Source organism: Enoplosus armatus, chromosome 12, assembly GCF_043641665.1.
Source record: "Enoplosus armatus isolate fEnoArm2 chromosome 12, fEnoArm2.hap1, whole genome shotgun sequence".
NCBI classification, from domain to species: Eukaryota; Metazoa; Chordata; class Actinopteri; order Centrarchiformes; family Enoplosidae; genus Enoplosus; species Enoplosus armatus.
This window is the reverse complement of record NC_092191.1, coordinates 18,397,849-18,421,793: the sequence shown is the minus strand read 5'-3', so window position 1 is coordinate 18,421,793 and position 23,945 is coordinate 18,397,849. Positions and strand designations below refer to the sequence as shown.

General features: G+C 40.4%; 3 protein-coding genes and 1 long non-coding RNA gene across 4 annotated transcripts; 2 read left to right on the top strand and 2 right to left on the bottom strand.

Moving 5' to 3' along the window:
* Nucleotides 1–4,705: 4,705 nt before the first annotated feature.
* Nucleotides 4,706–6,122, top strand: LOC139294709 (cytochrome c oxidase subunit 5B, mitochondrial-like). Its single transcript, XM_070916642.1, has 4 exons — nt 4,706–4,866; nt 5,550–5,620; nt 5,693–5,792; nt 5,875–6,122. The coding sequence occupies exons 1-4, from the start codon at nt 4,761–4,763 to the stop codon at nt 5,985–5,987; spliced, it is 390 nt and encodes a 129-aa protein (XP_070772743.1). The 5' UTR covers nt 4,706–4,760; the 3' UTR covers nt 5,988–6,122.
* herc4 (HECT and RLD domain containing E3 ubiquitin protein ligase 4) lies at nt 6,104–17,506 on the bottom strand. The gene is made up of 24 exons (XM_070916641.1): nt 17,423–17,506; nt 16,070–16,340; nt 15,813–15,972; nt 15,491–15,567; nt 15,168–15,389; nt 14,993–15,088; nt 14,122–14,248; nt 13,813–13,967; nt 13,325–13,401; nt 12,659–12,783; nt 12,457–12,516; nt 12,032–12,143; nt 11,083–11,272; nt 10,801–10,973; nt 10,561–10,680; nt 10,361–10,459; nt 10,017–10,184; nt 9,209–9,352; nt 8,685–8,851; nt 8,402–8,468; nt 8,202–8,284; nt 7,540–7,723; nt 7,267–7,369; nt 6,104–7,154 (listed from the first exon to the last, which is right to left on the bottom strand). Exons 2-24 carry the CDS (start codon nt 16,293–16,295, stop codon nt 6,946–6,948), a joined length of 3,144 nt encoding a protein of 1,047 aa, XP_070772742.1. The 5' UTR covers nt 16,296–16,340; nt 17,423–17,506; the 3' UTR covers nt 6,104–6,945.
* Nucleotides 17,507–19,570: 2,064 nt separating this feature from the next.
* On the top strand, nt 19,571–22,818 carry LOC139294198 (uncharacterized). Its single transcript, XR_011598399.1, has 4 exons — nt 19,571–19,683; nt 19,816–19,869; nt 19,942–19,995; nt 20,077–22,818. It is a non-coding gene; the product is annotated as an uncharacterized lncRNA (long non-coding RNA).
* Nucleotides 21,195–22,784, bottom strand: LOC139294197 (androgen-dependent TFPI-regulating protein). The gene is made up of 5 exons (XM_070916029.1): nt 22,602–22,784; nt 22,364–22,489; nt 22,171–22,272; nt 21,947–22,062; nt 21,195–21,401 (listed from the first exon to the last, which is right to left on the bottom strand). Exons 1-5 carry the CDS (start codon nt 22,752–22,754, stop codon nt 21,236–21,238), a joined length of 663 nt encoding a protein of 220 aa, XP_070772130.1. The 5' UTR covers nt 22,755–22,784; the 3' UTR covers nt 21,195–21,235.
* Nucleotides 22,819–23,945: the final 1,127 nt, after the last annotated feature.

The following is a 23,945-nucleotide window of genomic DNA, read 5'->3' as shown; positions in this document are numbered from 1 at the left end:
GAAAGAGTTATTGCTCAAAGGTTACATACAATGTGAGGCTTTACAGGCCCTCTGAGACATTATATGTCCAGCCCACGCTCTCTAAGAAGACAAGGCAAAACTCCCCAAAAGGGAAGAAACCTTGGAAGAGGCAATTCAAAGAGAGATCTCCTCTCCACAGATGGCTGGAATGGGAAAATAGGGGATAGGTAGAAAGAGTAGGGGGGTAGAGAGAGAAAGGGGTAGAAAGAGTAGGGGGGTAGAGAGAGTGAGGGGTAGAAAGAGTTGGGGGGTAGAGAGAGAGAGGGGTAGAAAGAGTAGGGGGGTAGAGAGAGAGAGGGGTAGAAAGAGTAGGGGGGTAGAGAGAGAGAGAGGGGTAGACAGAGTTGGGGGGTAGAGAGAGTGAGGGGTATGGAGTTGGGTGGGTGTTAGCTTGTAGGATGAGTAGGACGGCAGGTTCTCCTCCAGTTCACTTGAATAACTGGAGGAATCTTTTCCTCAGAGAGGGTCTTTTAGGTTTTTTGTCGACCCTATTCAGCTGTTGTTCGAGGTCAACAATCCTGTCCGCCATCCCTTCCCATCTCGTGTCCAGAGCTTTCTTCTCCTGCAGGGTGTGGTGGATGTCGCTGAGGGACTGGAGGAGACAGGATCTCTCCTCCTGCCACTGCAGCTGTTGTCTGTCCAGCTCACTTTGTGTCAGGGTCAGTGCAGCCTTGAGTTTGTTGTTGTCCTCAGTCTGCTGGGCCAGGCACGCGTCTAATTCTTTCTGGATCTCCTTTTGCCCCTGAAGATCTTTCTCCATCTGAGTCAGCTTCTGGAGAGCCTCAGCTTCAGTGTTCTTCTTGTCTAAAAGCTGAAGCTCCAGGTCTGTGATCTTGCTCACCCTCTCCAGCATAGCCTCTTCATAGAGAGCATTGCTTGTTTGGAGCGTTGTCTTTAACTGCTCCACCTCAGCAGCTAAAGCCTCATTCTCTCTCTTGAGCTTTGTGGTCTGCTCTGTTCTTCTGTCTCTGAGCTGCTGAAGCTCGAGCTCAGAGACGTAAATCGTGGCCTGCCGGGGGGAAGCCTCTACACCGTCACAGGCCTTGGCTGGTGTTTCCTTTAACTGCTCCACCAGAGCTGCTAAAGCCTCGTTCTCCCTCTTGAGTCCGGGGGTCTGTTCAGTCTCTCTGTTCCCGAGCTGCTGAAGCTGGAGATCAGGGACGTGAATCGTTGCCTGCTGGGGCGAAGTCTCAACCCCATCACAGGCCTTGACCCTGGCGGCCTGCTGTGGTTTGGCAGGTGCACGCTGAGGGGTGTGGTGGCGTGGTGCTGTCCAAAGCCCTTTCTGTTTGGCAGGTCCCCGTTTAAAGACACTGTCCTCTGCGGCACCTGAATGTCCTCTCAGAGGAGTACGGTACGGAGGTGGTGGTGTCCAAAGGTTTTTCCTGTGGACAGGGCCCCTTGTCAGTTCAACGGCAGCAGCCTGCTGTGGAGCCTCTTTGGGCGCAGGAGCGTGCTGTGGTTTATCCTCAGGTTTCCTTTGGAGGATGTGAATGTTGGGCACTGTCTCTGACTGAGTGCCCTGACGGGCTGGGGCCTTGACAGACTGCCGATGTTTAGCAGTCTGTGGAAGATATGTATGTCGAGACATAGCTATCTGGTTCTGCCTGCGGAGAGCGGAAATCCTTTCGTTCCAGGAACCAAAGTTGACTGACATCTCCTCTGTTGGCTGGATAAAGTTTTTCTTCTCCTTGTTCTTGCCTTTTTTTCTCAGTTTGTCTTTGATTTCCTCCATCGAGAAAACTTGATGCTTTCTGTTCGCTCTGTCGATCTCTGTGTGTTTGTATTTGTGAGCGCTCTGACTGAGCCTTGTAGGAGTCTTACAGACTGAAGATTCTAGAATGTGTCGGTATCACAGGAATAGAATGCAAGGTTTGTCCTTTGATGCTTTTTGTTTATTTTCAAATGTTTACCATGGCAACCACGTGCTTCAGTATGCTCTGAGAATCAATGCACAGAGACTCAAAACCTATTAGAGGTATTTCATTGAATCTTTTTATTTGCACACACATGAGATAAAATCCAGATAATAAAAAAATAAGAAGCCACAGCTTAGACAACGGACATGGTGGAGCAGTGAAGAGTATATAAGTGAAGTCCATTTACCTTTTACCTCCCCTCCCCTAAAGGAGAAAAACAAACAATAAAAAATCTATGCTGACATAATTTCATAAAATACAATTTAAAAAATAACCTTAACAACAAGCACACAAAACGAGCCAAAAAAACAAACCAATCAGTCGACAACAATCCAATAAAAACATAAAAATACATGAAATATAAACACTCACCAAACATAAATTTATATATGTGTATAATATTAAATAAGAAATAAAAAGGGTCCTAAAACATATCCTTGTGGAGCAGCACGTTATTTGAACTGTGTTTGAAGCACAACCATTTATCAGAGAGCCTTTTGTTGAGATCACCTACATCCTCCTGTGAGAATTGTAAACTGATCTTAATATCCTGCACATCCTTCATGATATTGTCCATCCTTTGGTTAGTAGAGTCCATAAATCACTGAACAAACATCTTGAAGTTTCTTTCCCGTTGCTCAGTCAAGTCTTTGAAAACTGAAAAGTCTCATGGATCATAGACAGTGTATCCTCCTCCTGGTTGGCTTTTTTCGGCCCCACGGTGACAAAAGTAAAGCAGCAAAAACTTACAAGCTGATGCACTTGAACGCGTCAGGAGAGAGAATCCACAAGCAATCACATCAATGTGAATGTTATCCACAACTTTAGACAGTAAATCTGATCAGTTGTCAGTCAAAGCAGAGTCGTTAGTTTAGAGTATGTGCAGAAAATACAGCAGTATATTTTTCTTAGTTCAGGCGGCTTGTTGAGGCTCCATAATGCACATTGTCACAGTATTATACTGCAATATATTGTGCCACGTTATGTTGTTAGTATCAGAGTACAATGTATAAAGGTAGTCACGTGTTTAGGTCTTACTGATGTAAACAAACCTTGTACAGCTACATGAATGACTGAGGTTTAGTGTTGTCTGCAGCACTGGCCCAGCTGCTGTACAGAGCTGTCATGAACTCTGGGAGTGATAGTAGACTCCACTGCTGTGTTTTGACTTTTGCTGGTGGAGTTATATTTTACTGAGCACACAGCTTTTTAAAGACACGTGATGAAAAGATAATTCTCTGTATTGAAATAAGGTTTTATCAGTGAGGGACTTCAGCACTGCAGCTGCAGCTTTTCTTTTTCGTCACTAGATGCCGCCTGAGGGCGCTCCCTGATGGCGTCACGTTTGTAAAACCCCAAAACCTCTATGAATGAAGAGCTCTCTCGCCGGGTGCGGTGGCGCGCGCCTGTAATCCAAGCTACCGGGAGGCTGAGGCTGGCGGACCGTTTGAGCTCAGGAGCTCTGAGCTGCAGCGGACTATGCCGATCGGGTGTCCGCACTAAGTTCGGTATCGATATGGTGCTCCTGGGGGAGCCCGGGACCACCAGGTCGTCTAAGGAGGGGTGCATCGGCCCAGGTCGGAAACGGAGCAGGTCAAAGCCCCCGTGCCGCTCAGTAGTGGGGTCGCGCCTGTGAATAGACGCTGTAGTGCAGCCTGAGTAATACAGCGGGACCCAGTCTTTTGACACTCTTCCTACTGTTCAACCAACAGCTGTGACAACACACACGGTCAACAACAACGTCTTTATGAGTTACAACTGCTTCTTCATCTTCTTGTTTCCATGAAAACCTGCAGAAAGCAGCTGCGTTTCTTTGTCCTACAGCGCCTCCACCTGGAGGAGAGGAGTAATGAAATATTCATTGTTTTCATTGCTCCTTTATAATTTATATAAATGTGCAGTGATTTCTGCTTTGCGATTTATTGTGATATGTCCTAATCCAGAAGTAGGGGTGTCAGGAAGTGGACAGCAATATCTTATTCAAAATGATTTTAACCCTTTCATGCATGAATTATGACAGCCTCAGTCAGGATTTTGACGAAGTGTTTTTATTTCTCTTTAGGCATGAAAAAAAAATTTTAACTTAATTTTTTTCAAATGTTCATTTCACACAAAGTTCTTCACATGCATGGACAGCATGCGTTTGAGTTTTCAACTGAAGAAATATGTATTTAACACACCAATGAATAAAATGGAAATTTTAACAATTGTATTACTCCTTAGTTGTTACTTGATGTTACCAAATTTTATTTACTATTTATTATAAATTATAAATTTATTTAGGGTCTCCTACTATAGAAGGATTGGCAAGGTATTCCTGAGCTGCTCAGCGTTTCTGGCCTTCCGTTGGCCATCTTGGTTTTGAGACATTTGTGTTGCGCTTACAATGGCTGGCCAGTGGGTGGCAGTGTATGGGATGACGCACTAGCGTCCACTGTGGTGGTTGATGTGCAACTACACCATTAAAACCCATGCATATACAAGAAAACAGCTTTTGAATAGCTGTCCACTGTAGTGACCACTATGCGTGAAAGGGTTAAAGAAAGAAATAGTTACACAATTTGATCTCTCAAAATGTAGGTTTCAAATTAAGCAGTTTTAATTATAGGAAAATTATTTTCATCATTTGACTGTATTCGATTTTACCAGAATTTATCGCCTGTTCCTCGTGCCCACTCAGCTCAATTTCATTGGCTAGCGTAGCCACATTTCCGCTCTTATTGGTCCGACCACCTGTCACTCAGACGACTGTCGGGGGTCATTTCAGTCCAACTGTTGTTGTGTGTCAGGTCACTCTCACTACCTGAAAGTGAGACCAGAATGGCGGGACGTCTTCTTCTTCTTCGAGCCTGTACAACAACAACATTGCAGCTGAGGAGCAATGTGGTGGTCAGACCGTTTCACCGTGCCATGACCACTGTGAAAGGTAAGAGCCTGTGTTTGTTATAACTTGCGAAAGTAATGAAGATAGGCCTGCAGACCAGGGTAAACCAGCAACTGTCATCGGTCAGAAATGTAACTTAGCAGTTAGTTAAATTGAGAAAGCAAGACTGCTAGTCAAATAGTTTCAAAGCGATATTTTTTTGTTTATTGCCCAGTTTGGTTGCTAAAACGCTAACGTCATATTATACATCATATCATCGTATGTAATGTGACATTAGCTAACTACCACTGGTGTTTTATTCTGTAGAGAGGATAAATAACATTGACTTTTGACACGTAGTGTTTATTCGCAGTAATGAAACGTCTGTTTGTGGTCACTCTATGTGCTGTGTACCACCGACATGTCACTGTTCCGCCTAATTGTGACAACAACTTTTGAATCAAATAATGAAGGTCATTTGGACTTTAACTCGTGGAAAGGCCTGTGATAGACCCACCTCCTCTGGCAGGCGTCTGTTGGTTTGATGCCAGCATCCTGATATGGAGACAGCAGCAGGTTGGTGTGGGCGGCGTCCAGTGCCGACGTGCAGTCTCACTGGCATTCAAGTAGAGCGACAGCCCCACTGTAATGTGCATACAGCACAACCTGGCCAGGCGACTTTGCAGTCTTCTAACTTCAGATGAATCATTTGTTTGAACGAAAGCCTCTGCCATATACATTTTCAGGTGTACCAACAGATGAAGAACAGGCCACTGGACTGGAGCGACGTGCCCTGCAGGCCCTCAAACATGGAAAGGTAGGCTATAAGACACTCAAGTATAGTGCTTAAACTTCACATGTGCTCATTTTCTTTAAATTCACATTACAGGATCCCTACAGTATGCTGAAGCCCAAGGAGTATGCAGGCACCAGGGAGGACCCTCACATTGTGCCATGCATTGGAACCAAGAGGCTGGTGGGCTGTCTTTGTAAGTGATGTACATTAATAGGCGAAGATTGTATGAATGTGGACATTACATGGCAAGTTCATCATAATATAATTATCTGCAGGTGAGGAAGACAACACTGCTATCGTGTGGTTCTGGCTTCATGAGGGAGGTGCCCAGCGCTGTCCTTCCTGTGGTTCCCACTATAAGCTGGTCCACCATGAGCTGCCCCATTGAAACTAATGCAAGCTCTGTACAAACGGGACAACACAGACATCCACATTTGCCTCCTTCATGGCCATATACTGCAATGTGTGCATATCATTTAACATGTACAGTTTGTCATTAAAATGTTTGAGTAATGCACATTTATTTCAGTGGCTGTACTTTGTTTTTATTTGTGGATTGTTTAAGGCTTACAGCCAAGAAAATCCACTCCAGGATCTAAAGCAAACGCTTCACACGGCTCTCGGTCAAATGTTACATCAGAACTTATGTCAAACATAAAGAGAGTTAGCTTACATTGTCTGGGTTCAAATGGTTAATGCACAGGGGGTGAACACAACATCATTAACTCCTGTAAAGTACACTATGCAGTAGCCATGCAGCAACTACTACCACAGTGGAGCTTAAAATGTCATTTTGTTGAGATCATGTCGGAGAGGTTTTGATTAAAATATGGTAATTTTGAGGCCAGTGTTTGGATTAATTATATTTTGAATTTTCTGAGTAAATCTTTCCACCAATATAGACACAAGACAGATACATCTCACTATTGCATTACATTACATTATAAGCTTCAGAAAGGTAGTGCTACTGCATTTCATTATATTTTACAGATGTTTATGTTGCTGTGTGCATGCCCTGTGTTGTATATACCAGTAGTTTGCTTCATCACACTTGTCATATCCAAACATGAATAAAAGCATATCTACAAGAGCAATATCAAATGTGAATGGACTTGTAATAGGGCGTTAAACATTGTGATGGCATGGAAAAAAGCTGTAAAATCAAAGTCAAGATTAATGTGAAAGTCTAGACATCCAACTCTTAATCATTTCTAGTGTCATGTCGCCTCCTCCTCTTTATACCCAGTGTTCAATTCTTACAGCAGGATTCAATTCTGCGAAGCAAAACATTTGGGAATGTGGTTGCCACAGTCTGGACATGGAGTTGTAGGCATTTCTGTGTACTATCAGGCAAGATTAAAGCCTTGATTGTGATCTATAGCCTGTAGAAGCTTCTCACGAAGTGTTTCTAGACTTGTGTACTTGGGCAGGTCCAGCAGGTTGAAGCAGGTGTGGGCCACAGGTAAGTAATGCTCCCCTCCACCGGTGGGCTGGATCACAAGCTTCAGGCTTTTCATGCCCAAGATGGGTATGCGGTCACTTCCTGTGAGGAACACTGTAGAGACAAGAGACATTGTTTCACTCACCAAACATAAAACATGAGTAAAAAACAACAACAGCTTCTCTGATTTTTTGAAAACAAGTCATGCATGGTGGGCAGCACCTACACAGAAACTGTTTTTTCTTCTCTAAAGGAAGGGCGTGGAACACTTCCCAGAAGAGCTTGATGGTGGGATGGTCTGTCCAGTACTCCCCTTTGTATTCAGTGCTCTGAAGAGTGGACACAAAAGTTATTTGTTTATCCACTTCATTTTGTCATCATTTTCTATAATGCTGTTTTCATACAAAACCTATGACCTCTTTCATAAGATTACATTACAAAGTACTGAAATGAGTTGGCGAGATGACATATTTCCATTAATCACTACTTGAAACAAGACCTTTTGGAGCTCCGTCCAGTCGTAGTTGGTGTTGCCAATGACCATGGCTTGCAGTTCGTTTGGCTGGAACAGCTCTAGAACTTTTCCACCGCACACCTTGTGGAAGCCTGCATAGAAGCACTCAAACAGAGGCGCCACTGATGTGTTGAAAACGTAGTCCACGTATGCACTGACAAAGTCCTGCCTAGAGGAAGAAAAAACAAATTAATAAAAAAGTGACATGTTGCATGTAAAATACAATGGGAAGACAGCAATATGGCCAGATTTCTAAAACTGAAAGAGTTAAGCAAACAAAAGAGGCTGATTTTGAAACTTGAGTTTTTCAGGATGAGTTAAAATGATTTACTGGTTAAAGGTTCGGAACACTTAAGCAGAGAGACTTAACTAAACACTGAGTCTTAAGGGAATAGTTTGACCTTTTGGGAAATGTCCAGATTTCTGAAAGTGTGTTTTTGTCTTTGAGCAAACGACATAGAAAAGCTAAGCTAAGCTAAGCTAAGCTAACTGACTGATGGCGCAAGCTACATGTTTACTGTGGAGTGGTATTGATCTTCTCGTCTAACTCACGGCAGGAAAGTGAATAAGCATATTTCCAAAAATGTCAAACTACTCCTTTAACCAACATCTGCTATAGGTTAACAGAACGGCCGAGAAAATGGTACCTGTTTGATTTATTGACGTTGATGTCTTCGCCATTAGGTACTAGCTCCAAGACTTCTGTGGCACCATAGTTTTCCTCTGTGATCTGAAAAAAATAGTGTTACGTTTTTCTTTAGTTTTTCTTTTTTTTTTTTACAGATATTACAACCATTTATTTTACATGTCATGCACAACAGAGACTGTCATTTGACAATCATCTTACGGTGAAGTTCAAGCAGAAGGTTTCCTCAAGATCATCTTCTGTGTAGTCCAGTAACTGCTGCAGACTCCTAGTTTAAGAGGAGACAGAAATATTTTACAATATTATTTTCTTAACACAGACACTCGTTGAACATGTATGACATCTTCAATTTAACATTCTGTGTGGTCATACAACTGCAACATTAAAAGATTCAATTTTAGATGCAGTTAAGAAAATACCAAGGCAAACTGACATTCATAAACATGTTAAATGGGAACCTCAGATGACTGTTCCTTGATCTGACCTTCCCACATCTGGCATTAGCTCTTTCAGGTCATCTAGTGTCGGCTTCCTCTTCAGAAGCTTCTTGTAAAGGGCCACCGGGAAGTGGAGCTCCACTATAGTGAGATTGTAGATGGCCAGACCACAGATGATACCAATGAGGTTGAACAAGTCAATGTCCTCAAATGTCTGCAAGGGACAGTCATTGATTGTCATCAGATATTTTATAGAAGGCAGACTCAATGTGTCTCATACATTCATTTATCTACAAGAACAAAAAGAGGCACATATAAAGAATGCATGTATGAGTCCCTCCAATTATTTAGCTACATAAAATAGGAAAATACCATACTTTTTTTTTCATAGGGTACAGTTCAGATACAGACCGTACCTGGTTAACTGTAAACAGGAGATTGCATTAACACGTACCGATTCATAATACGACCACTTCAGTGTTCACATTATGAGTGTTTTAGAGTGCACTTAAACATAGCCAGTGATATTCCAGCAGCGTGAGCGTACAAAGGTGAATTATACAGCAAGTACCTTGTTTGAAAACCAGATGAGCCTGGACTCCTCGTGGTAACGAAACATCCCATATTTTGGATCCAGCAGCTCCTTCATGATCAGGAGGAAGAACTCCTTTCTCACACCTCCCGCGTCGACTGCCTCCTCTCCCACGAAGATCACCTGCCACGAGTGTCGCAAACATTAGAACAATAGCAGTACCTTTTCTGTCTTAATCTAAATGGCAACACAGATGCTGTTTGTATTTTAGTAGCAGAAAGATGAACCAATCCATCTATCCATGACAGACAATGCATTATCTAATTAATGAGCCCATAAATTAGACGAGCTGTTTATAATCATTACAATTATTTTCAACTTTAGCATGAGTCACTTTTATGAAATAGCTTGGTCACTTGGGGGCAGTGGAAACAGGCTGTTAACACAACACTGACATATTATCACCATATAAACTAAATAAAGTTAAGGTTGTCGAGTTGTTAGTTTTCTCCTGAGGGTAATGTCTGTCTCTTTAGGAGCTAAATGCTCCACTATATTCACCAGCTTGTCACTAACTTTCTCTGTGTGCTGGATGTTGCTGGGCAGGTAGAATGTGGGTTTTTAAAGCTAGTTTGGTAGAAACAGCTGCGTGCTGCAGTAAGACCAAACCAAAACAGTAAAGTCTGGTGCCGTAAACCAAAGCAAGCTGAAAGATGCTAAACAGCCCCATAGAGCTGAGGGGAACTGCTGAGTCACAGCCATTTTCTGTGAGATCGTCATTATGAGCAACACCTTTCACATACACTTTAGTCATTTGATCCAAAATATTGATTACAGCAGCTTTTACCTTGAGTGGTTTCTTGTAGTCAACATTCTTGGATTTCCTGAGGACCTCCATGGTGTCTCCAACAATATTTTCTCTCCGAACGATGAGGATGAGGCACGGGTTGACGGATTCCACCGCTGGCAGGAACATAGAGCTAAAGTTTTGCATCTGTGCCTGATCCACTGCCATCTATCAATATAACAAGGAAAGGTGAATGATGACACGTTTATACATTTCAGAGATACAACAGTGCACGTGGTCTGGTCCCAAATCATTTGACAGCGCTAGAATCAGCTCCTTTATGTGGAGTGAAACCAAGCAAACAGAGAAAAAAAACCTTCATTAAGTGATTTAGTGTATATTACCTGCATCTGTATGACAGCATCCGTTTGAAGCAGTGTGGTCTTCGCTTGGGCATCAAATACAAAGGGATACCTGCACAGAGTCACCACACCATCATGACCCTGAGGACACAAAGGCATAAACAAATGGTTCATACCAATGCCTAAACATAGACAAATGTAATGAAGTGAATCATGGAACTGTCCATCAACAGTAAACTCACCATTGGGTACATCTGCCTCTGAATCCATGTGACATAGTCATTTCTGATGTCTATCAGGTCATCCAACTCATGGATGTAGAATTTATCGTACTGAATGATGTGTCCTGCCCTCTCACTCACCTGAAGCGACAGGAAAATGGATGTTACCAGCAGTTCTTCAAAGTACTGTATGATGTACTGTATGTATTTGACATGCGACAGCTGTCGTAGCACAAATCCATGGTTGTTTCCATTTCTCACCGTGTGCAGGATCTCCAGGAGTCGGAGGGACGTGTCCAGGAAACAGGTGAAAATCCTCTGTTCTACTGAAGGAATTCCCACCTTGTGCATCTGAAGCAGATACACCACCACTTCCTTGTACAACTCAACCAGCCGCTGGAAGACTAGGGGCTCAAACGTAGACCACCAGTTTCCTGATGCAAATACAACAGCAAACATTTTGTGAAAAAAAAAAAAAAAGTAGCAAAAGTTGTCAGAGAAATAGTTGCATCATGTGCGGCATAAAAACACTCTTCATCCTACCTAGCACCTTCAGTGGAGCCTCTTTCTGGCTGATGAGTGATTTGGCAAACGGGATAGCGATGGTCACATAATTATTTCGGTCACTGAAGAGAGGGCATTCTGGAAGAGTGAGGTAGAGTCTCAGGGCTTCAATGTCTGGAGGAGAGGTGGTTAGTCTGGGAATTAGGTTCTTCTCCAGACTGGCAGCAATCTGAAGGACACAGAAGAAAATATATACGTCTGTTATGATTAATGTATTAATCCCTAATTGATGCATCTCCTGACTCAGTGCTTGTTTCATAAACACTGTGGTGGGGCAAAGACCAATAATGACAGATTAGGATGTCAGACAAGGTGAGCTCACAAAGTGGCTACTAAAAGTCATTCCAAGCGGTAATTTGCAGCTAGGAGATGTGCAACATTAACATCAAGTTGTCGTGATTTATTTATTGTATTGTATTATACTATATTATACAATTTTAGATGCTTGTAATGTACAGTGTTTCTCAATAATAATAACCTTTGAAATATGATTAGTTAAATATATTATAGGATTTGAGGTTGAACTCTGCTGTCAAAACATAATACAGGATTTAACTAAAGCTGCAATAATCAATATTTCTGTATTAACAATGGAAAAAAAGGAGTCATTCACAATGACACACCCACAGAGAATTATCACAAAAACTCTACAGTCATTGTTTTGGTTCACTCTCAACCCTCTCATCAGCACAGTTTCCAGACGCAGCAGGCAGCTGTTTCCTGAGAAAATGCTCTGATAAACCTACTGTATGCTACATCCCAAACATGACAGGGTAGGCAGACAAAGTTAAAGACTAGCTGGTGAAAACAGATGGATATATAGATGGAGCATTGCTATTGCAATTGTTGCAATAACATAGTGGGAAAACAGCAACATAATAAATGGATTTGGTGCTCCAACAACAGGATTATTTTTGTGACCACTGACCTGCTGAGCGATCTCAGGGTGATTTTGGTGGACCACTCTGTGTAACAGGAGGCGAGCCAAGTTCATATCCACCCCTGAACATTTGCTGCTGGTACTGTAGTGATCTGGATGACTGTGTAAAAAAGATAATAGAGAGTTAATATGAGATTGTATAGGTAGCATTCCAAAAAGTCAAGCCACAAAGTCAAACACAACGTGTACACGTACATATATACGTACAATATTAGAAACTCCTCTAAACCTGGGAGTAGGTCTGATCTTCTGGGTTAATAACACGTTTTAATAGTTTCTCTATTTTGACATACATAAGTTGTAAATAGTGTGTGAATAAGACGGATCAAATCAGTGACGAAAATGCCTTGGGTTTGATAATAATGAATTAAGATGTTTGTCAGGAAAATAGACTTAATCTAAAATGTGATTACCTTGTTGACAGAAAAGATCCATTGAGGCAGCTTGCTGTGGAGAACACGAGGTCAATCTCACTAAAGGAATCATAAAAGGCAAGTAATTAGTGTGACTACTTTTCACAAGCAACGCTCCTTACAGAACTTGTATGTGAACTTAAACAAGCAACAACACCAATAACATGTGTTAGCCAAGGTTTTTGTGAAGAGAGGACTTTACTTGGAGATTTCTAGTGGGACTCTTCCTGGTGAGTGGTTCAACCATTTTTGTATGAGATCCTCATTCAAGGTGCAAATCTTTCTGTGGGGATCTTGTATCCTCACGTCATCTATGTTCTGGAGGTTCTATAACATCAAAAAGAACTCAATGAAAAGTATGAACTTCTGTAAACTAAAGTTAGGCCAAAGCTTAGAAATAACGGGTTTAAATGGTAAAAATCTAAGTGGTATTCACTTCAACCATGTAGCATCTTGAGAAATTTCAGGTCTGCCATGTTTAAAATAAAATAGAAGAAGCACTACTTGAATCCAACCAAAATGGTTGCTGACCCAAAGACGAACAGTATCATTCTAGAGAGAGAGTACAATCATGCAAAAAACATACCGCTTCAGAGTAGTACAAAAATGTTATAAAGGCTTTATGCATTTGACTACACGATTAAACACAAGACCGACATGTATCGACCGTGCAGGACTGGGTGAAGCAGTCTCCCTTAATTTATATGGGGAATTACGTTCCCTCTCCAGTATGATACAGTTCTGCCATGTTGAAAATGTCCTAGTATGGTTGTTAAAGAAGTTCCATGCAGGATTTGTAATTATCTCTAAGACACCTCAATGACTTAGGCCCCAAAATGTAAGATGCCCTTTATTTAAGAAAACTTACATTGGCAGTGCAATAGTGAGCAAAACTCTGGTCTCCTCCAGCATAAATCCTCTTGACACAACAGCCCTGCCCGGAGTCTGCAATGTAATGTAATGAAAGCAAGAAATAAATATACATGAAGAGGTTGAGTTAAGTAAGTATATATAGAGTAGAAGTACAACATGTCATCTCAAAGCTTCATCATGACTCCCTGTAATGTGAACGTGTAACTACTTTAGATTCCACTGAGAATCAACAACCAACCTGGGGCTTTCTGCAGCTCTCAGCTCATTGTTTTGGTTGACCAGTCTGTATGGTTCAATCCTTATGTTACATTATCTGCCATGGCTAAATGAGTGGCTGAGGAAGAAAGCCAACATCTAGCAAACCAAAGAAACTGTTCTGAGACAAAACATAAATAAAAGAGATGCAATGTTTTGTTTTGTTGTTTTGTTCTGCCTTCTAGTCCTCAGACAGTACTTGATACAGCTTTATCTACTGTGTCTCACCCATTTCCGTTGGAGCATTGGAGGCTACCCAGGGGCCTTTGACGGGGGCGGGGCTTTTCCTGTTGCAAGTGGAGCGAGTGCCAAGCTGCCCGTTACCACCGAGCCCAAATGAGTCCATCTTTCCAGAGGAGGGTGTGAAAGCCAATGTGTGCTGTCTTATAATTGCACAGTAATTTGAAAATATTTTATTTGTTTTATGACATTTCAATAAAATTCAGCTATACTGGATGTACATTGATGTCAATAGACACAAAATAAATTGTAGTATGTATTCTATATGAATGAGATCAAATGTGTATTTTATTTTACCTTCCACATGAAATCTGCGTAACTACATTTCCCATGAGCTCGAACACTTTCCTAGGGTTGATTTCATGGTTTGTAGAGTTATGTCCAAGTTGTCCATATCCTCCTGCTCCAAATGTAAACACACCTCCTTCCTGTGAAATTCAGCAACACCAGTTATTCTGACCTTCCCAAGGACAAGAGTACTGCAAGGCCAAAATGTTAGCAGACACCAGAGAAAACAGGACTGGGACAGACTGAGAAAGCATGCAGAAAGCTGTCATGTTAGTGATATCAATCCAGTTACTTATTAATAGGAAACAGCCAGCTCCGTGACGGTGTATACTTTAACCTGTAAGTCTTAAGGAATGGATCCTCCTCTACAACTACACTATCAAATAAAAGGGATTGTTTGTTTTTGTACAACTGGGGTTTTACTTTTTAAAATGATGTCCATCAGTCATATTAATTATTACAGGATTACTCACCAGCTTAATTGCTGAGATATGGGTCATTTGTAAAATAAGATTAAGCTGGATGTATAGATGATTACCTAAATTACCTATTGATTAATTATATCATTAATTAGTAATTAATAAAGATAGACAATTATCTAAAAAGTGACTATTACATTTTGAAGGGCTACTTCTTGGTTCAACATACTACTGCACTTTGCATAATTATTCCATACAAAGTTTAACAATGCATCTGATGAGACATCTACCTTCATCTTCACGTACGATAAAATACAATCAGAACAATCAGGAATGATGGTCAAAACTAAAACAGCCAAGGATGTAAAAAAACAGTTAATTCACCACCACCACCAATCACAGACTACGTTGATTCCACACATAACACTGCAGATTTATCAAATAACCAAAAAGTATATAACTTAACTTTGTCAGTGCTGCTGTGTGATCTTCTCCACAGGAGATGTAAATCACCCTCTGCGATCTAAGGGACTTCAGCAGGGCTGGGAAAGGCCGATCTGAAAAAGGCCTTCTGACAATTAGTATGAGATGAGGGCTTGAAATGCTCACAAGTTGTTTAGGGTTTTGACCACCCACCATTGCTGTCATTGAGACCCAGCTGACCAAATTTGTTGCGCCCCCAACCAAACACCGCTCCTGAGAGAGTGAGGGCAAAGCTGTGAGCACCACCTACTGATATCTGAGCAAAAGGAATGCCCTGCAGAGACTGAATGATTTGGGGTGTCGAAATGCTCTGTCCGTTCATTCCTATCCCGAGTTGTCCATATCGATTCTGGCCCCAGGAGAAGACTTGGCCCCCTATGCAAAGAAATACACATGACCTGGAATGTCTTAACATGTGGAAAACATAATAAACTGAATGAATAAATGTGAATAATGTGGATACAAACCATCCTCACCTCTCGAAAGTGCATGGGAATGCCAATACCCACAGGCTACCTGAGCAATTTGTACATCTGACAAACTCTTGATGTTTCTGCCATTTTTACATTGAGAAAGAAATTAACATTGTTTGAGTTTCTTGAAAGAGATTAACATGTCTAAAGAAGTCCCATCATGAATTTAACTAAGAAAGTTACTTTGATATTTCGATAAACATATGCTGATATATTTAAATGTTTTAATAACATGTCTTTACATATGAAAGCATGAGCGAATAATGTGTTGTGCAGAATGAACAAAAAAGGTTTCATGCAAATCAGTAAATATTGCTGAATTTACCTAGGCACACGAACACATTCTTCAAAGTTATTTAGGCCCAACTGCCCATCTGAGCCCTGACCCCATGAGAAAACCTGCCCTTTGTCATTCAAGGCGAGTGTATGGGACTCTCCACATGACACCGCCACTATTATCTGTGCATCCAGGGCCACAACCTGCTCTAATAGAAGACAAAGAGAAATGTTTATGTGATGATAATGACAATTTCTCAAAGTGTAATCATAAAACAAAATAAATCAATAAAAAAAATCACCAACCTGGTTTCTTTCTAGACTTCTCATGTCCCAGCTGCCCCAGGTCATTACAGCCACAGGTGTATACTGTCCCATCCTCCAGCAGGAAGGCTGTGTGTCTGTGGCCACACCCCACATCACACACTTGCTTCCCGTGAAAGAACTCACATTTACGTGGCTCAACCACAATCTCTTCATCAATCCCACCCAAGCCTAACTGTCCGTAGGAAGCATTTCCCCAGCACAGCATTGTAGATCTCCCCTTTGGCTATACGCGCCAGCAGGATCCCCGTCTCTGTGGAGACGAGAGAGACACCTCGGCTAATGTAACCTTACAGAGCACATTCAGATCTCCATAGTTTTGGTTGTAGAATACACTTCAGCTGGTATCACCTAGCAAGGTAGCCAAAAGACGTTATGGCTAAATAACATTACTACATAAAATAGACGCCTATATGTGGTTAGCTTAATTACTGTATTTAGGATTTAATGATCTATATAGCCTAATAAAAATACAATGAACTCGTAGCTGGCCAGGTAATATGTAAACAGATTAGCCAAGTAAGCTACAGTAAAATTAACGGGGGTAAATGGGATATGTTAGCTAGAATCATCAAATAGCACGACTTCCGTTTTGGGCGTCTGGAATTCCAAATTAAAGCATAAATCTAAAACGTGCTTAAATAGATGTATTGCTAATATTTGTATTCAACTACATTTAACCCACAACTAAGAGCTCAAAGCAATGACCGCGGTCATAAAAATAATAACTGCCATGTTTCCTCTAAGGTTTATATGAATAATTCAAAACGGAAATATTATTCTTGTTCTGACTGGAAGACCGCGGATAAAGGCAGCTAGCATGCCCCTTGACGTTCCTTTACCGTGATGATTACAAGCGAGGCAGATCAGTCATGACTGATACAACTTTACTAAGTCTATTTAGCACTACTTAATAGTATTACAGTCAGCAATTACGGTTAACGACTTAGGGAAACAATTTTCAAAACAACGTTCGACACGTGTGGACATTATTATAACGTTAGCACACCGTTAGTCTTTCTCTAGAAGGTGCTGTAATGTTAGCAAGCTAACGTTGGTCTGAACATAATATAGTTAGCAAAGAGTGAATTTAGTAAGGTGACTGCATAGCTAAGTATTACAATTTAAAGAGCTCTCATTCCTTTTTTGCGAAAGCAGTTAACTAACGTTAACGTTAACAAGACAACGTAACGTTACAACCAAATAGCAAATCTTACCAAACCCGCCAGACCTGACAATGTTTCTGTCAGATAGTGTTTTGCTCGCTAGCTGGTCCGACTGTTAAAAACGCACATACTAGCACATTTTCAGTAATTAATATCAAATGCCAACTACCAGCTAGTTGTAGAAATTCCTATCCAATCCCTCCACTCCAGTGTGCTCTGTCAACAACTGCCGTACAGCGCTGCCGAAGAAAGCCGTCAAGTCACCTACGCTACACTCAAAATATCCGGTTTTCTTTTAGAAATATGTCATTTTGTAGTAGCATAGCGGCAAGGTGTAGAAGACCGTGTAGCTATGCATTCCAGTTTCACTACAGAAAGTACTGGACACGTTATTTACAAAGTGTAGTGTAAATGTAGAGTAGGTTAAGTGTAAATACGGTGAGCCTTAATTTGAAGGCACACTCATTTAACCGGAAGTGGTACTGCTTTTGCATATAGTTTACTTTACGGAGGTGAAGAAATGTCGCGACGCATCCACAATGTTCTAGATGGGGCACACGTGCGCATGCGTCTCCCTGCAGCTATATATGTACACATACTGTAAGCAAAAAACACTTGCCCCCCCAAACACACACACACACACACACAATTAATGTATTTATGTGAATGTATAGCCTAGACATTATACACGCACACATTGTTTTGTATATGGCTGTGTGTAACTACAAGGAAAAAAGAAAGTGCGAGAGATGATACAACTATAGTTTACCATAGTTGTACGTACATAAACTTGGTAAGGTTCTCACTACTTATATTATCAACCATTTTTAATTAAAAGACATTAAATATAAATACCCACAAAACACTGAAATTCAAATATATGAGATGAGATTAATGTTGTGCAATATACTCCGTATATCACAATCAATATTATATGAAATATACATTTTGTTCACCTTATGCAATTATGGGTTTACTGGAAGGATCTGGAATTCATTTTATGAACCTTATTTGCCTTTTACAAATAAGGTAATGTAGTCTTTGAAGCATTTGGCTCCCTCTGGTGGCATTTATACACAAACTCACTCACCAATGCACTTATTTTTATGAAAAAAGACTAAGGAAATCATAATGTTTACTCACATTTCAGACCAACTATACTAGCTACCTCGGCTACCAAAGAATATCTCGAAGAGTATATCTTTGGTGATGCCAAGGGACAACATCTTTGCCCCCCTCTGGTGGGGGTGACAGACTAACTAAACCAACCAGTGTAGCATACCATTGCCACAATATCACCAGGTGCTTCACAGTGGTGGAAAAAGCTATTCTCATCCTTTAGTTAAGTAAAAGTAGCAATACAATAATTCATAGAAACTCCGTTACAAGTAAAAGTTGTAACAATCTTACTTAACTTTTACTTAAGTAAATGTACAGATCATAACCAAAATTGTATTAAAAGTTAAAGTATTTGTAATGCTGAAATATGGCCCCAGAGAATGTTACAGTATCATTGAATATATTATTGGATTTTTTATTTACAGTATGTAGGCAGCATTTTAATGTTGTAGCAGGTCAAGGTGGAGCTAGATTGAACTACTTTTTATACCGCTGGGTAGTTTTATAGTCTCTTATATTGACTTGTCATGTTTTGTGTAAAAAAAGTACTCAGGTAAAGTACAAGAACCTAAAAACTGTATTCAAGTACTGTATGAGTAACTCTAGAGCTTCATAACACTTGACATTAAAATTTGAGCTGCCATACGAAGGGCATTACTGGCGTCAATTTTATGAATAAATTAGTAAAAAAAATCTATCACAACACAGATTTTTGGTTACACAGTATGCCACAGAACATTGTCCTCTGTAGTGCTACATAAAGCCTTTTAACCCCAATAAATCATTGCCTTATTGTAGTATTGTATGTCCATAGGTCAGAACCAGATTTTCTGCAAACAACAGCAATACACTTTCAAAGTATATCAGGTGTAAATGGAATTCAAATGGACAGGCGAGAGTTTATCTTATCTTTTACAAGTGTCGTGAAACCACAGATCATGGGCCAGACGTAACTCTTCTCTTTCATTGTAATGTCCAGGTGACAGTCAGATACATTCTAAACTGGAAACTGCGTTAACACTGAAAGGCACTGATAGCCCTCTTTCCATAACAACATCCCATTTTACGCAGACATTTGCGTAACAGAACATTTGTCTGATGATTAACATCTTTCAGGCGTAAGAGTAGGTGCTTCTTGAAATGCAGCGTATCCTGTTCTGCTGGTTCTTCATGGGTGTTTTCCCCTTGTGACTTATGCACTGAGGTCTGAAGTCTCAGAGCAGGAGGAACTTATTTTACTCACAGTAAGTTACAAATCAGGGCGCACACAGGACAGAACCAAGAGAAACACACATGTTGCACTTGGTGGGAGTAAGTAAAAACCTCTTTATACATTAATTTATTTTATTTTAGCTGTCAGAAAACATCAGTGTCAACTAATCAAAGTTTTTGTCTAATGAGGACTGTGGCATACATAATATTGACTGGTGTTTTCTTTCTCAGATCGTTGCAGGCCTTCTCTTCATCATAATGTGCTTTTCAAAAGGACTCAAAGAGGTGAGTAAACCTTTACAGTGTTTCTCTTGTGCATGGTGGAAGATTTTCTGAAATGATCATTATCTTTGACAGGGAAGTAAACCTCAAAAACTACAACTACCTGAATCATCTGCCAACGGCAAGAAGGTGAGTAATTATCCAAAGTTAAATTCTCTAATTATTCACAATGATTATATAATACATATTTTACATTCACATCTTCAACAGAAGGATCTGAGAGAAGAAGATGTATATTTATTGGCCAGGATCCTTTCTGTTGGATTGGTGGATGCAGACCCAAACTATCTCCACCATCTTAAAGGCTACAGAGACCTGCATGGTGGATGACTTCCTTTAAGAAATTCAACCCACTTACAGTAACAAAACAAAGCTGTTCCTGGTTATATCGATAGATTTGTGATGACGTCAAATCAAGACTCTTCAGCATTGTGTTTTGGATTACCACAAGTCAAGTTCTTCTTTCTGCCCCTCCGGATGTTCCATGATTAATGGAAAAATATGCACTTTATTCAGGTTAAACACGACATTGGTAATGAAGAACAACGTCCACCTTCCATGGAGGGGAAGCCAATGGTGCTTAATATGGATGTGATCATTTTGATGGTGGATCCTGACTGCTTCATCAATTGCCTATCTGTACAATTTGAAATCTCCGAATATGTGAAAAAAGAGCCTCTGATATATTATATTCAACATGTGAAGTGCATAAAATGAAAATATAGAAACAGGAGGATTGCTTGTGCTGTTGTTGTCTGTGCTACTTGCTTTATTAGGCTTGCTTTGATGTTTGAATTGCATTATTCAAGTGCTTTGCAATGTTAAATACCACTTTGTTGAACTGTAAAACTAAACTTTAACATTTACATCTGAGGTGTAAGTTTCATAGGCGGTTTCAGTAGAAAGAACAATGAATCCCTTTAAAGTTAGACTATAACTGTTAATTAACAGTGGCTACAATTGATTGTTAATGGAATAATAACAGTACTGTACTCATACAGTATGTTTACCTAAGGGTCGCTAACTTTAGCTAACATTACCTTAAACTACTGCCATAAGCTGCTGGTCATACCAGACCAACAAAGGCTGTAGCAGGCAAAACCTGAGTGTATTTAATTGAGCAATTGAGCAAGTTATTGCTTAGAAATTCAACTTTTCATTTGAAAGAGGAAGAATGTGTGAGTTCTCCTTTTCAAAAGTTACAGTCTTGCTTTAAGGGATTACAGTTTGACCATTTTTGTGCTGAATTACTTTGCTTCTGCTGTCATTTTGTTCATGTCCTGACCCAGAGGAGTAAAGGAGACAAAGAGAGAGAGAGGTAGACAGACAAAATGAACATGTGATCCTTTGCTTTTCTCCAGTGGTAAACTTAATGTCTCTTACTCCAGACACAGCTGTTGATCTTGTCTCCTACCACGTAGAGCAAGGTCACCACTGACATGTTAAAAAAGAAGAAGACCACCAGACCAGCAGTGCTGAAGTGCCCAAGAAGGGGATACACCCAAATCCCAACTGACAAGTACACCCATATAATCCTGCAGAACATGTTTAGAGAGAAGAAAAGAAAAGAAACTGTCACTGTATCTGTCAGATCATCTTGTACTGTCTTGTCTCAAAGTACATCTTGTGCAAATATTCACTGGCACAGTTGTTTGATTGTAAAATTGTAGCAGCAACACACTCGCATAATAAAAAAAACCTCATTCACAACATACAGAATATTTGTACCATCAGAAAAATGAGGATCTGTAGGCAGCATTACAGTATGTGAGCCATAACTATTGAAGGTTCAAAGGAAGCATTTACCCCTCAAGCCGTTTGCATTATTAACTGATAAACGCTGCTGCACTGGACGAGTCTAGGCTTGTTGCGGTAGGAACATAGACACATTTAGACTGCTGTGCTTTTAGCCACATTAAGATGTAAGAAAGATTCAGTCAGGATATTAAATCAAGAAGTGTTTTGTTGTTTTAAAATGCTGTGAAAATGCTGATGATATTTGTGTGTTTTAGCTGTATGCCTACTAAAGGTTGGAAATGTTTTGTCATGATTCTACTGTGTATGCCGACTCAACACTTACCAAAATAAGTAAGCCAAGCCCACAACTCCTAATGCCGCCAGCGCATGTTTAGTTTGCGGGTAGATGTGAGGCTGCACCAGCAGTTCTCCAAGTAAAACAGGAAGGACAAATGTGTGCTGAGAACACAGTGTAAGAATAAGTCATTATGTGTGATGGTTTATGACAGGAGAATCAGGATTATGTAAATTTTGGCATAAGGTTGTTGAAAATGCAAATTTACAGACCATAGCATGGTTTATCCAGGGGGGGAAGAAGGTGTCAATAGTAGCTGGGTAGACTAATTCTCTGTCGTAGGCAAAGATCGTCCAGAAAAGTAGAACAACAAACTGAACAAAAAGCATGGAACATGGAGTTAATGTGTAGCAGAATTCTTAATTTATGATAAAAGAAAAGAGTAGGCTCTTGAATGTTTCTCACCATGCCCACAGGGAAGGCAAAGACAGAGAAGAGAAGGTCTTTACATCTGTTCAGAGCACTCTCTGACTTTTCCCCAGGTTGTAAATCATTCACTGCCGCCAGTCCAAAGAATGACATCTGTAACAGCTGAAACATTAAAAGCATTATTTTTCTCCATTATCCTTTTTTTCATATCAATAGATATTATTGTACACATTGATGTATTACTACTATTAGGTAATGTGGGCAATGTACTCACCAAATTCAAAAACGTAAGGTACTTCCAAGGTCCCCCATAAACAAAGATTCCTGGTGGTAAATCCTCTCCATCCTTAGCAACGAGACACTTAACAACAAAAGCATACCAGCTGAATGCTGTGATGTGGTACACTCTCCTCAGGGTTGAAGTCATGCTAATGTAAGCCTATACTGATCCCCAACAAACAACAAAAATAAATCAAACACTGGCAAAACTGCTCTTCAGACTGTGAGTTTTCCCTCCGAACTTGAGGTACTTCGGGCACTGAAGGGTCTTTAAAGATTAGTGTAATTCAGCATGAGCCTATCAAGACAGTGGAGGCAAAGCGGCAACTGCAAGACAAGAGGCCCACTGTTTCTTATGAAGCACAGGAGTCCTTCTTTCATAACCGACACACTATAGCATGTGACTATGTGGTAATTTCATTCACAGCGAGAGCTTAATCGGTTTCGTACTGTTTTGCAAGAGAAGTAAGAAATATAATTTGAAAAATAGTTGATTCTGTGTTCTCATAAAGGGTCCTGAAATCTGACAAGCGTCCTTGAGCAACACACAAAATCCCAGCCAGCATCAGGTATGCTGTTTAGTAGTTGACCTTGACCGCTGACCTTTCTGTGGAGTGGCACACATTTTTGTTGTCACATTTTGGAAATTAAATAAATGACACTGCTACATTTTGTTCCTTGTAATATAAATTACTCACATGAGCAAGTTAAAAATTATAACTTAACCACTGTGTGATGGTCAAAATAGCCCTAAATGCCTAAATGTAACCAAACAGGACCAGAAGTCCAGCATGCTAGCAGCCTTGTCATGCTCATTTCACATCAGAAAACAAAGTTCTTTGACAGATAGAAAATAGGTACAATTTTGCTTTTCTTGGGTTCTTACCAGTAGCAAGCCATAAAATGTTAAGTTTGGTTTTTGATTTTGTGTTCTGGTTAAGATGAATGTCTTCAGGGATTTGCATGATGGTAGTAGCTGACACTTTTGACCTGAGGGTGGTGCCAGAGGAAAGGACATTGTGGTGAGACACTCATGAGATTTTGGGATGTCTTGTGTAGGGTTGGGAATCATGACATGGTTCAAGTTGGTCACATTTGCTGTTCTATAGATCATCTCATTAAGCTGAAGAAATGAAAGACATGTTCATTAATTTACATTGAGCAACTGACTTTCAATAATATCATAAATCAAGAATTGTTAAAAATGTCATTAATGTCTTATTTCAGCAGGTATTTAAGACTGACTACCCATGAAACTGATGTTTCTATGAAGTGCTGTCTTTTGCAGGACATAAGTTATATATTTTAGGGACAGATAAAAAAAGCCTTTTTTACGGAA